Genomic DNA, 13,591 nt, shown 5'->3' with positions numbered 1-13,591 from the left:
GAGTCCGCTAAGGGAATTCTAAGTAATACTTAAGGGCCTATATGGTTAGCTAAAAGTTGTTAAGTGCAGGGGTTAGTAATATTCTTAGAATATTGGTGCATACAGCCCCAGCCGAGAGGAGGAACGAACAGCTGCGTGAGCTGCACGCCGACTGCCCGGGCCGGGATTCGAACCTGGGCCCGCGTAGAAGCCAGGCACGGTGACCACTAGACCACGGAAACATAGTTATATATTAATTTAAGTATTACTGTTGGATCAGGAAAATTATATCCAATGGTTAATATAAATAATGTATAAAGGGCTCAATGTATATGAAAGAATGCACAAAGACTATACCAACATCTATCTATAACGATATTGATGACAGGATTGGTTACTCCTGTAAATTAAGTTGTAGAGGGTGCATGGGTGTTCGTGAAATTTGAGAGACGTGTACGTACGCTATTGATGTGTGGCGGACAGCAGTGTTTCTCGGTGCCTTTTCTAACTTATTTCTCAAATAATTATGTTGTTGTGTATACGTACGTACTGTTTGCCAACTCAACAGCTGCATAATTTGATTGCATATCCTTAGCAATATAGGAAGGGCGCAAAATCTGACTATGAATAGTTGACGGAATGATCGATATGTGGTTTTCTGGTGCATTTGTATGGAGTGCACCGGATGACCAATATACACAGTCATGACGTCATCGATGACGTTTCAGTGAGCTATCCTTGTAGTGTATAACACTGTGGTCGGGACTATCAATAAGGGACTACCTGACACACTGCCGATGCCGATGTTGTAGGAATTACCTCGCAGACGAAAAATAGCTCGCAGACAGGTCCAACTTGCATACTTTTTTATATATTGCCCTCACCGCTATCGTTTACTTGCCTTGTTTCGGCCCCAGTACATGGCAAGAACATTAGGAAAACACTTTTATCAAGAGAAAGCTTTATAGCAAACGAATAGGGCAGAGTTTAGTAAAAGTAGACTCTGGCCCATCACCCCAACCCAGGTTGATGTTCACTCAGTTCCTGCTTGTTTGGTCTGGTGTATATATATAATTCTCGCGGGCAATAGCTACCATCACAAAGATCAGAAGTAGACAAACTGGAACAGAGCCAGGCAAATTATTGTGCTTCTCTGTATATCTCACTGCGAATGAGTGGTTGACAGCAGCGCGACTAATTTTTGCGAAGAAGTATTTCTCGTACCACCGAGAAGGCCAACCTCCCCGTCCAAACAAGCACTGGACTTACTTTCAGGTAAACCACTTTTCTTGCCATTGCATGGAATTGTCATTGTGTGTTCATGCATTAGGCAAGGTGCCCATACTTCCACTGACACAAACACAGTGGATGCATCCAGGTCACTATCGAACTATTGCCCAAACAGTGGTGATATATCTTCCTCCGGACACTGCAACACAGTATAAGTAAACAAAACTCAGCAATCATGTTCGAGATCAGGCAACAGGACGTACTGCATCCTTCGTCAAGAATAAACTCTGAGGGGTTTTCTTTTCTGTTAAAGCCCTTCTGACACCACTTTGGGTGTATACATGACCAAACACTCGCCGCCCCAGTGCTCACCCCTGAGTGCCTTTATCTGGGTAATTGTGGAGAATCACTCCGCGCATCAAAAATACGATATTACGCCTCCATATTATGGTAAAGGGACTAAATACATGTCCCTTAACCACAGGGTTGGCAGTTTAAACCATGGTTTAAACCAATGAAAAACAGTAGTTTAAACCAACTAATAAAACCATTTTTTTCTTTTGTGTGTATCTCTGTTAGTTTCATTAATATTGTGGTTTTAACTATATGTAGGAATTTAATTATGTACAGCAGGGTTGGTGGTTTAAACCAGGGGTGTCAAACTCAAAACCCTTCGAGTGCCAATTCATACTTTGAAGTGCTGTCATGGGGTTAATGAAATTATTAAAATTGGCCTAGAAAAAAAAAAAATCAGTTAAATGGATACCTTAAGTTGCAAACTGAATTTGTGTGAAGTTTAGAACAGGTGTTTGTGTTTTTACTGGAAAAACTTTGATATGCTATTTAGTATTTGTACAGTTACATACGTATTGATGATTTTCATTGGTGCCATATAACAATAAAACCTTTAATCAGCTCTATTAAGCTCGTTTTCATTATCCTGCAGTACAAGGGTCTGTAGTGAGGTAGACTGCATGCTGAGTTGTAAATATGGTGTTAGACCTTACTGAGGTATAAATGACCAGGTAGACCTCATAGTAAAGTAGCACCGGCAGGTTACAGGGTGTGTGGGGTAGTGGTGATTCGCAGTAGCAAAAGGTGTGATAGCAGGGACGGCGTGCAGATGAAGTGTTTGCCAGTGGGGTCAGTTGCTGGTAGATTGACCATGTTTACATGAGCTTTTTCAACATGGTAAGAGGGATACTTTTGTTTTATACATTTGAATTGTATTTTTGGAAGGACATAAAGTAAAATATCCAGTACATATATTGGATCAATTGAAGAATCGCCCCCCCAGAGTTCCCAGTTGAAGATTTGCCCCACCAACTCTGCTCAACTGAAGAATCGCCCCCCCAACAAAAAATATCGGAAATTATATATTATATTTGGTTTATGCCATTATGCATAATCTTATATTCTATGTATTGCATTATTTATAACTAATAGTTTTATTGTTATGTAAATGTATGCTAAATGTGTTTGAGAATACACAACATATGTGGAGCAATTTATTTTTTGCATTTTTCACATAGGGAATTGAGTGGAAAAAATTAATACACTGATTTTCAAATGCATTGGCAAAAAATCGGTCGCACCACATAAATTCCTGCAGATACGAGTGAAGAAAGTCGATGTTGTTTAAGCCAATTGATCACAGGCAAAGGATCCTCAGTCAGCAGAGGGAGTACGAACAACTGTCGAACAATAGACAGAATACATGAACCCAATGGTGCTAAAACTGATCACAAGTTGTGTCAGGTTAGTCAGAAATGTTAGGGTGAGGTTTTGATCCTCTGATGTCAGGTCCACTGGTGAGGTGTTAAGGTAAGGTCAGGTCAACTGCTGAAGTTTTGATCCCCTGATGTCAGGTCTACCGGTGAGGTTTTGGCCACCCGCTGTAGTTCTGTTATCAACTGAAGAATTGCCCCCCCAACTCTGCCCAACTGAAGAATCGCCCCACCAGAGTGGTCTGGGGGGGCATTTGTTCAGTTGATCCCTAATATTTTTTTCTTACCACATGTTTCATACCTCTATGTAAACAAAGTCCTTAAACTTATTCTTATATAAGCAAACTATGTTGACATTACACTATATTCTCTTCCTGAAACTTCCTCAGAGATTTAAGCCATGTGTAGAATATATGAGATGCACAAATTAATTGGTGTGTCGGAAAAAAGGTTGTCACTCCCAAATTATCTTACTGGTGTCCCTCTTTCAGTGCAAGGAGGAGCCATGCTTTCTGCCATCAAGGAGGCACTGGGCACCACAGTTTTGGAGGCACAGGCAGGGTGGTGGTGGCTGCATCAGTGAGGGCGAAGTGTACCACACAGATACAGGGAAGGTGTTTATAAAGAGGAATTCAAAAGAAAAGGTATGTACTGTTTTTCTGAAGATCTTGAGATGGGACTGAACATTTCATTGATATTCAATTGTTAAAGTAAGGTAAAGCTTGGCCATAAGCAATCAGGATCTCAAAATATGTAGATCTCTTATGATGCTTTACATCCTAACATATGTTGATTTGGGTGGCATAAATTTTGTTTCCTCCAGATTATATTAACATGTTTATTTTCCTATTTTTCAAGGGGAGAGTATAAACTGTGTGCCTCTCCAAGTCCCCATTTACTGTCCATGTCTCACAGCCATAGAGTAAAACAGGGAGCACAAGGGACTTGAAGATCTGGATCTTTTTCCTTCTGCACAGGCATCAACAACACCATGGGCCAGGCCAATCCGCCGTAATACTTCCTTGCAAGACTCACTGCTTCACTACCAAGATACGTGCAACTTTCTGAGATCTCAATGTCCTCACCACATGCATGAGCAGACTGTACTGTTCTGTACTGTGTTTCATCATTGAAACAGTAAAAAATGCAGTGGAAGCAGGACACTCGTTCCCAGACTCAACTCTCAACTGTCGGATGGGAGGAAACGGGGGATTACGTGAACAATATGTAATCCAACTTGTCTTGTTCTGCTCTTCCATGATGTTAGAGTAACACAGACAGCTTAGCTACTCTACATTCATTCATTCATCATTGACGCCTGCTCCTAGGAGCTCCTACCAGGGGATGGCCACGGCAGAAGAGTTTCCATCTCTCTCTATCCAGACACTCCCTCCTTGCCTGCTCAAAGTTTTTCAAGGATCTTTCACCCCTCTCCCCCCTTTTTTTTTTTCAACAAAGGAGACTGCTCAAGGGCACACAAAAAAGAAAACAATAATTTAAAAAAACCCGCTACTACTCGCTGCTCCCCCCCCAAAAATTAAAAGAGGTGGCTGAAAGAAAGGTCAATTTCGGGAGGAGAGGTGTCCTGATACCCTCCTCTTGAAAGAGTTCAAGTTGTAGGCAGGAGGAAATACAGAAGATTGTTCCAGAGTTTACCAGCGTGGGGGATGAAAGAGTGAAGATGCTGGTTAACTCTTGCATAAGGGGTTTGAACAGTATAGGGATGAGCATGAGTAGAAAGTCGTGTGCAGTAGGGCCGTGGGAGGGGGGAGGCATGCAGTTAGCAAGTTCAGAAGAGCAGTCAGCATGGAAATATCGATAAAAGATAGAAAGAGAGGCAACATCGCGGCGGAATTTAAGAGGTAGAAGACTATCAGTAGGAGGAGAGCTGATGAGACAAAGAGCCTTAGACTCCACTCTGTCCAGAAGAGCTGTGTGAGTGGAGCCCCCCCCACACGTGAGATGCATACTCCATACGAGGGCAGACAAGGCCCCTGTATATGGATAGCAACTGCACGGGGGAGAAGAACTGGCGGAGATGATACAGAATGCCCAACCTCGAGGAAGCTGATTTAGCGAGAGAGGAGATATGAAGTTTCCAGTTGAGATTTTGAGTTAAGGATAGACTGAGGATGTTTAGTGTTAAAGAAGGTGACAGCTGAGTGCTGTTGATGAATAGGGGATAGGTGTTTGGAAGATTGTGTTGAGTTGATAGGTGGAGAAATTGAGTTTTTGAGGCATTGAAGGACACAAGGTTCCTTCTGCCCCAATCGGAAATTATAGCAAGGTCTGAGGTTAAACGTTCTGCAGCCTCCAGTCTGGAGTTGTGTACTTCCTGTTGTGATGGTCTTCTATTGAAAGAAGTTGAATAATGCAGAGTGGAGTCGTCGGCGTATGAATGGACAGGACAAACTCCTGCACCCTATCTCTCCATTTCACTGGAAAGCAGTACGAAACTCGGGGTGATGATGCGCGAAAGTCAGGATGGTAAGAATTTAAGACTAACTGTGAAACTTGAGGATTGCAAAACTCGGATAGCGCGAAACTCGAGAGGGTACTGTATACTACTGAGATATGTGAAACTTTCCGAGATCTCAATGTCCTCGCCACACACATGAACAGACTGTATTATGTCATCTAGCAAGCCTCCAAACACCTGTACCTTGGTCTTGGCCCAGGAGACCTGAAGTCCCAAGGGCTTCACCTCCCTGTGCAGTGCTTAGAGAGCCATCACCAAAATTTCCAGCTACTCCTCCAGGTTTACTGCATCATTGGTTAAAACAAGGTCGATGACCCTAGTATTGCCAATGGATGCTCCGCAATGACTCTGGTCCACAACTCTGCCTAGTGCCCAGTCCATACAAGTGTTGAAGCGATGGGGCAAGGACACAGACCTGCCTCTCTCCCACACAGGAATGAAGCTGGACAAGCCCCCCACACACACTTCACAGCACTCTCCGTCCCAGAATACAGGCCAGTCAGCAAACCAGTAGCCCTTGCAGGAATCCCACGGAGTCACAGAAGATCCCAGAGTGCCTTGCAATGCACTGAGTGAAACGTCTTCTTGAGATCGACATAGGCTGTCGAAAGATGGGAGAATTACTGAATGAAAACAAATAATGGTGCTGCAAGAGAGGTCTTCTGGTACCACATGTAAAACAATTTGTTTGGGTGGCGGTGGCGAAGTGGTAGCGTGCTGGACCAACATTCGCCGCGTGATGGACGACGCGGGTTCGAATCCTCACGCTACCACTCGGATTTTTCGGTCACTGCTGAGTGGCTTAAAACTACCCATATGCTGTCCTGAAGACCACCCATCAACCCGGACTCTAGAGGAAGCCGTCCAAGCGAATCAAGTACGAGTTCCGGGGGGCAGCATGAGCCAATGCAAGATGGCGCAACTATAAACACTTGCCTGCGCCAGAACGGGCTGGGCCGACCATCAGGCCCCACCTGGAAGAAGCCTTGGGCCGACCATCAGGCCCCACCGGGAAGATGCCTACCGGCGCAATAGGCAACACGTAAAAAAAAAAAAAAAAAATAGTATATTACCTAACCCAGTAGCTGCGGGGATCATGTTTCTTAACCATTAAAGAGCGGGTGTCGACATTAGTTGACAGCTGGTGCCTGGGCTCAAACCGTGAGTGTCAAGGTATATTTTCAATCAGCGTGCCGTGAAATTTAATTTGTTTATGCTAAAATAAAGTAAGCTTATCATTTTCTTTCAAACAATGCCTAACCATGCTCCCTTGACTAATTATTGGTCAGTGTATGCCTTGTGCTAGCTTTGAGAAGATGTCCGCTTGACATTCCACCTCTTCTCACCTTCCAGTGAATTACATCCACAGAATGGGGCCCTTTGACCTCACCACCCATTAACCCTTTCCTTGTGCGCGGTGCAGACACGACTGTCCCCTCAGGTGCAGTCGGGCAGCCCATTGGGGGGTCTCTTTTAACCTCTGTATCTCAAAAACTATTTATCACAACTAAAAACCAAAAACACCATTGGAAAGAGGAGATCCAGATCTATAGGAGTCAGTTATGTATGCCTCTCTTGCGAACGTACATGCACGTAGGGGGGGGTTTGAATGTTAACACTTACGTCGGTGCGTGTGGGATGATCAGCCATATTGAGGGAACTGCGGACATCTCTCCTTCAGATTCTGGCAAGGGAGTATTGCCAACTGCAATTTTTACAACTATTTGGTCAAAGAATCAGTCAGGTGATAGGTGCAGCTATGAAAAAATGCCGCTATATTGGACAAAAACATCTACCAGTTTCTCGTCCGTAGATTTGCCACGCTGGGCTGATATGATTTTCCACCAAATTTAGTGAAGAACCCACTCAATTGGCAATCCTGTGTTGTGAGAATTAATGTTGGAACACTTTCATACGCGGGAGATTTGAGTGTGGGTGGAGCTCGCAGTAAGCGTTTAGCACCACCAGCAAATACACCTAACGCTCGCTGCGAGTGTTTAGCGGTGAAAGGGTTAAGAGCATCAGGAAGGCCTGGAAGTTTAGTTTTTTGAGTGTGTTTCACATAAATTGTATAAAAGTTATGCTTTTTATTACTAAATCATAGAAGGAAAGTCTACTAGGGGTGGAAAACTGTTTATAATAATCTGTTTTCAGTGATCCTACTTTAATATTCCGTACTCGCTCTGCCAATGGTCAGATAGTCTTCAATGTAACATCAAAAGACAGTTAAGTGTATGTACTTTGCAATGACACTTCATTCAGTCACGCGAGTTAAGTAGGAGTGAAGGTATGAAAGGTTGAAGTGAGATATGTTTTTACCTGAATATTCCCATGTGGAAGGACATGTATGACAAAACAAGCCCACTCTTTAAGGGTTAAAGGCCCCTCTAACTGAGAAAAATAAGAAAAAAATCATCACTTATGCAAACCATTTCGTAGTATTTACGTTTACCACTGATGAGGTTTCAGGCCCTGCTCCACTGTTGGTGCAGCGCTGCGAGGCCGTCAACAATTATAAAGTTTGCATAATAATAATCCTAGATGCATTTATTCTCAAACATCGTAGTGAGTGAGTGAGTCTTAATTGATTTCATGAATAGTATCATAAATATCCATTGGTTCAGTTTTCATGTCTGATATTTTCGTTATAGTATCAATTAAATATCCAATGATTATTTCCAACTCACATTTATCTCTGAGTACAAACACTAATCAATAGCCATGTATATTCCCCATTCTAAATTTAACTTGTCGTCATTCTTGTGAATCGGCTCTCTCACTGTCGGGTTGCACCTCAGAATGTAGTGCATTGTACTGCCAGCTGCAGGCTCACTAAAAGTCAGCTCAGTCTTATTCTCAACACCCTCAATTGTGTGTAAGAACTCATTGTGGTTTAAGATGGTCTTGTTTATTTTTTCCTTGGTCTCCTCTTTATGCACATTGCATTTCTTTGGTTTCATCTTTCCAACACTCCTGGTTCAATTTGCTCAACAGACTCCAGTTTTTGAGCAGCCTCACCCCTTGTGTTTTCATTATCAACGTTCATGACAATATTGACATGACAATATCATTCAATGCCTGGGAGACTTCATCCATCATATCTGTTGCCTTATTTTCCTGGGTAGAAGCTTTCACAACTAAGAGATTCTTCTTCACTTTCCTGCCTCTCTTCGCCACCTCAGCCCAGCTAGATTCAGAAGCATGTCAACAACTCATCCCAGCTCCTCATGCACATTCTCAGCCCTTGATTCAACCTTATCCTTAACCCGGTAGCAGCGGGGATCATGTTTATTAATGGTCCCCCCAAGTGAGAAAAATGAGAAAAAATCACCCCTCACACAAACCATTTAATAATATATAATAACCATAAATTCCCCCAGGGAGGACTCCCCTTCTGGCTGCCGATTTGAGAGATGTCCTGATAACTCCTTGAACCTCCTTCTTATCAATTTCTGTAACATTTGCGGTCTTCATTCTAATTTTCATTCTGTGGAACACCATCTCTCCTCCTCTAAACCTCACCTTCTCTTCCTCACTGAAACACAGGTTGCTGAGGCTACTGACAGCAATCTCTTCTCTGTTCCCTCCTACTATCTCTATCCTAACTTTCAATCCAAAGCTGGATGTTGCGCCTACGTCTTAGCGACATCACTAACTCCCGTGCCTGAGCTTGACTCTTCTGAATTTTCCACCATCTGGCTAAGACTTCATTGTCATTCTATTACTAAATACATCTGTGCTGTTTATCTCTCACCTAACTCTACTAACTATGTTTTGTTTTTTTTACAACAAAGGAGACAGCTCAAGGGCACAAAAAAAAAAAACCAATAATAAAAAAAGGCCCGCTACTCGCTGCTCCCAAAAAAGAATTAAAAGAGGTAGCCGAAAAAAGGTCAATTTTGGAAGGAGAGGTGTCCTGATACCCTCCTCTTGAAAGACTTAAAGTCGTGGGAAGGAGGAAATACAGATGACGGAAGATTGTTCCAGAGTTCACCAGCTTGAGGGATGAAAAACTGAAGATGCTGGTTAACTCTTGCATAAGGGGTTCGGACAGTATAGGGATGAGCATGAGTAGAAAGTTGTTTGCAGCGGGGCCGCGGGAGGGGGGGAGGCATGCAGTTAGCAAGTTCAGAAGAGCAGTCAGCGTGGAAATATCGAGAGAAGATAGAAAGAGAGACAACATCATGGCGGAATTTAAGAGGTAGAAAACTATCAGTAGGAGGAGGAGAGCTGATGACACGAAGAATTTTAGACTCCACTCTGTCCAGAAAGGCTTTGTGAGTGGAGCCCCCCCACACGTGAGATGCATAATCCATATGAGGGCGGACAAGGCCCCTGTATATGGATAGCAACTGCGCGGGGGAGAAGAACTGGCGGAGATGATACAGAACGCCCAACCTTGAGGAGGCTGATTTAGCGAGAGAAGAGACGTGAAGTTTCCAGTTGAGATTTTGAGTTAAGGATAGACCGAGGATGTTCAGTGTTGAAGATGGTGATAGCTGAGTGTTGTCGAAGAATGGGGGATAGGTGTTTGGAAGATTGTGTCAAGTTGATAGGTGGAGAAACTGAGTTTTTGAGGCATTGAAGGACACAAGGTTCCTTCTGGCCCAGTTGGAAATGATAGCAAGGTCTGAGGTTAAGCGTTCTGCAGTCTCCAGTCTGGAGTCGTGTACTTCCTGTTGGGATGGCCTTCTGTTGAAAGAAGTTGAATAATGCAGAGTGGAGTCGTCGACATATGAGTGGACAGGACAGTTTGTTATGGAAAGAAGATCATTGATGAATAACAGGAAGAGAGTGGGTGATAGGACAGAGCCCTGTGGAACACCACGGTTATTCATCAGTGATCTTCTTTCCATAACAAACTGTCCTGTCCACTCATACGCCGACGACTCCACTCTGCATCTTCTACCTCTTAAATACTGTCGCGATGTTGCCTCTCTTTCTATCTTTTATCGATATTTCCACGCTGACTGCTCTTCTGAACTTGATAACTGCATGCCTCCCCCCCTCCTGCGGCCCCGCTGCACACGACATTCTACTCATGCTCATCCCTATACTGTCCAAACCCCTTATGCAATAGTTAACCAGCATCTTCACTCTTTCATCCCTCACGCTGGTAAACTCTGGAACAATCTTCCTTCATCGGTATTTCCTCCAGCTTACAACCTCAACTTTTTCAAGAGGAGGGTATCAGGACACCTCTCCTCCCGAAATTGACCTTTCTTTCGGTCGCCTCATTTGATTCTTTTTTTAGGAGCAGCGAGTAGCGTTTTTTTTTTTATTGTTTCCTTTTTGTGTGCCCTTGAGCTGTCTCCATTGTTGTAAAAAAAAAGAAAAAAAAAAAATATATATATATATATATATATATATATATATATATATATATATATATATATATATATATATATATATATATATATATATATATATATATAAAAACAAGCATTTGTGAGCAGATTATGTACCATCTATTTTTGGGTGTTTGAATCATAGCACAAATTTGTCCTGTCACTGCTACCGGGTTAAGCACAGATACAGGTAACTCTCGATTTACGTGAGTATTGTGTCTTTGAAGAGGTCGCGTAAATCAAAAACAACGTAAATCAAACAAGAGGTAGGTTTCTATCGAAAAATAAATATTCACTTCATTCAGTGGAGAGAGAGAGAGAGAGAGAGAGAGAGAGAGAGAGAGAGAGAGAGAGAGAGAATATCTATATCACCGAGATATCCACTGAGGCACTCAGTCTCAGCCTCACTCGTGTGAGAAAGTAATGAGGGACACCATGAGCGACTGGCTATTATTGGTAGCGGTACCAAACAGTCTGGTACCGGTACCGTACTGTATAGCTGGGTCCGTTAGAACTTGTACCGGTACCGGTACCTGCCCACCCCCATTGCGGGGCAGCATGGGTACTGTATTGTTGTTCGAGTGGCGTGCGGGAAGAACTGAGCTCAGCTGTGTGGCCGCGGCGCCGTGTGAGTCCAGTTGCATGAGACACCTGGTGGTCACTCCATGAAATATCGTGTATAAGTGAAAAAATGTGTTAATTAAACATTTATTTTGATTTTGGACCCCGCGTTATTTAAAAAAACGCTTAAACCAAAATCGTATAAATCGAGAGTTACCTGTATTTCTTTAGATAATTCTTGCTTGAATTCATCCAATTTTTCCACAATGCTGATAGCCAGAGATGCTTTATGAAGGCATGGGGTGCATATCCAATTTATTTTGGGTATATTATCCTGCATGATCCCAGTCAAATTAGCACACTTCACATGACACCACCTAGGACACAAACAGCATCCAATCCACTTCTCACCTGAGAATTCCCCACAAACATAACACAAATCCCTCAGTCCCTTGGCCCTGACAGCCATATCAAAACTTTCTGTGAGGAGCTAGATGCAACACACATGTCCTCAGCACCACAACCACTCACTCACTCAATGCATTTGTGATCAGTTTATGCATCATCGGTTTTGGGGGTTTACATCATGGCAAAAATTTAGCCCCATTGCAGTGAACAGAAAATTACAAAATAATGGCTCAAATTTCAACCTTTCAGCCATAAAAGGAGCATAGTCTCCCAGGTTGGGAGACATGGACGCAGGTTTTGCTCCACCTTGACCGCATCCCAGCCCTCATTTAAGAGTGGTGCTACTGTAGTGATTGACTGGAGTCTCCAAATGCAAATTTACCGAATCTAAAGATGCCAAATGAGAGACATTAATTACTGTTTGTGTAAATGTGTTTAAAAAAGATACAATGTTGGAGTGATGCATAATACATAATGACTGAACTTCCGAAAACTGTGCTGATGAGAATGTAGATTTATAGGTAAGTTTGTTCATGTTATCGAAAATTCTAAATTTGCATGTTAGTATACAGGGGAGCCCCTCTACATAGTGTTTTCATTGTGAGAAGCGTACAGTAAACTGTTTCTGTCTAATGTTAAAACTTCATGGACAGGCACGGGAGATGTTTGATGGAGAATATGCAAGCTTGAAGGCGATCAAGGATACAAACACTGTGCGCACTCCTACTCCACACCTGGTGTTGGATAACCCAGCGGGGGGAGCCGTGTTGGTCATGGAGTACCTGGATATGCACTCGCTGAGTAGCAAGGCAGGCCAGCTTGGAATGCATCTTGCCAGGTGAGGAAGACTCCTCCTCCTCCTCCTCCTTCTCCTCCTCCTCCTCCTCCTCCTCCTCCTCCTCCTCCTCCCCCCCCCTCCTCCTTCGTCATTTTGCCTTGAGCTTGGACTAGTGCCACATTCTTACTCCCTGTTCTGTGCTCATTGCCTGATCTACCCTCTTTGTTTTCTTGGCTGCCTCCCTGTCTGTGTGTATTTACCTAGTTGTATTTACCTAGTTGTATTTACCTAGTTGTAATTTTACAGGGCCTGGGCTTACGCTCGTGTGGTCCCATCTCCATATCTATAATTATCCAACTTTTCCTTGAAGCTCTGCACACTCCTCGCCGATAATATTTCTTCACTTAGTCTGTTCTGTTGTTGTTTGATTGTAAAAGCACCATAACTATGCAGTTGAAATTTTTTTTTTTTTAGAAAAGAGGAAACAAAAAAGCCCAGTGGCTCTTCAAATAGTGTTTGACAGGAGTCCAAAACAGAGAGGCCATAGTCATTTTGGAAAGGTGTTGTAATACTCCTCTCTTGAAAAAGTTTACTTCATAGGCAGGCTTGGGAAGTGTTTGTATTTACCTGGTTGTATTTACCTAGTTGTAGTTTTACAGGGCCTGGGCTTACGCTCGTGTGGTCCCGTCTCCATATCTGTATTTGTACAACTTTTCCTTAAAGCTTTGCACACTCTTCGCCAATACATCCTCAAATATAGTCTGTTCCAACCCTGTATATTTCTTTTCAGGAAGCTATATTTCTTTATGTCTCTCAGGCATCTTCCTTTCCTCAATTTTTTACTGTGTCCTCTTGTGCTCCTGGTGTTTATTCCTTCTTTTAGTAGTAACTCCTCGTTATCTACTTCTTACATTTTGCTCAATAATTTATAAATTTGTATTAGGTCTCCCCTTTCTCTTCTTTGTTCTAGTGTTGGTAGGCCCATTTCCTTCAATCTTTCTTCATATGTCAATCCCTCCAGCTCTGGAGCCATTTTTGTTGCCATCCTTTGTATTCTTTCTAGTTTTTTTATGTGTTTCTT

General features: G+C 42.9%; 1 protein-coding gene across 1 annotated transcript in view; it reads left to right on the top strand.

Annotated features, from left to right (window-relative positions):
• The first annotated feature begins 1,093 nt into the window (after nucleotides 1-1,093).
• Nucleotides 1,094-13,591, top strand: part of LOC126993546 (fructosamine-3-kinase-like) — a 144,774-nt gene continuing 132,276 nt past the window's right edge. Inside the window, 4 exon segments of the mRNA XM_050852685.1 lie at nucleotides 1,094-1,254; nucleotides 3,428-3,491; nucleotides 3,493-3,580; nucleotides 12,386-12,570. Of these exon segments, the coding sequence (XP_050708642.1) occupies nucleotides 3,442-3,491; nucleotides 3,493-3,580; nucleotides 12,386-12,570 (323 nt within the window). The 5' untranslated portion in view covers nucleotides 1,094-1,254; nucleotides 3,428-3,441.

This window comes from Eriocheir sinensis, unplaced genomic scaffold, assembly GCF_024679095.1.
Source record: "Eriocheir sinensis breed Jianghai 21 unplaced genomic scaffold, ASM2467909v1 Scaffold63, whole genome shotgun sequence".
NCBI lineage: Eukaryota > Metazoa > Arthropoda > Malacostraca > Decapoda > Varunidae > Eriocheir > Eriocheir sinensis.
This window is presented reverse-complemented; position numbering and strand designations above follow the sequence as displayed.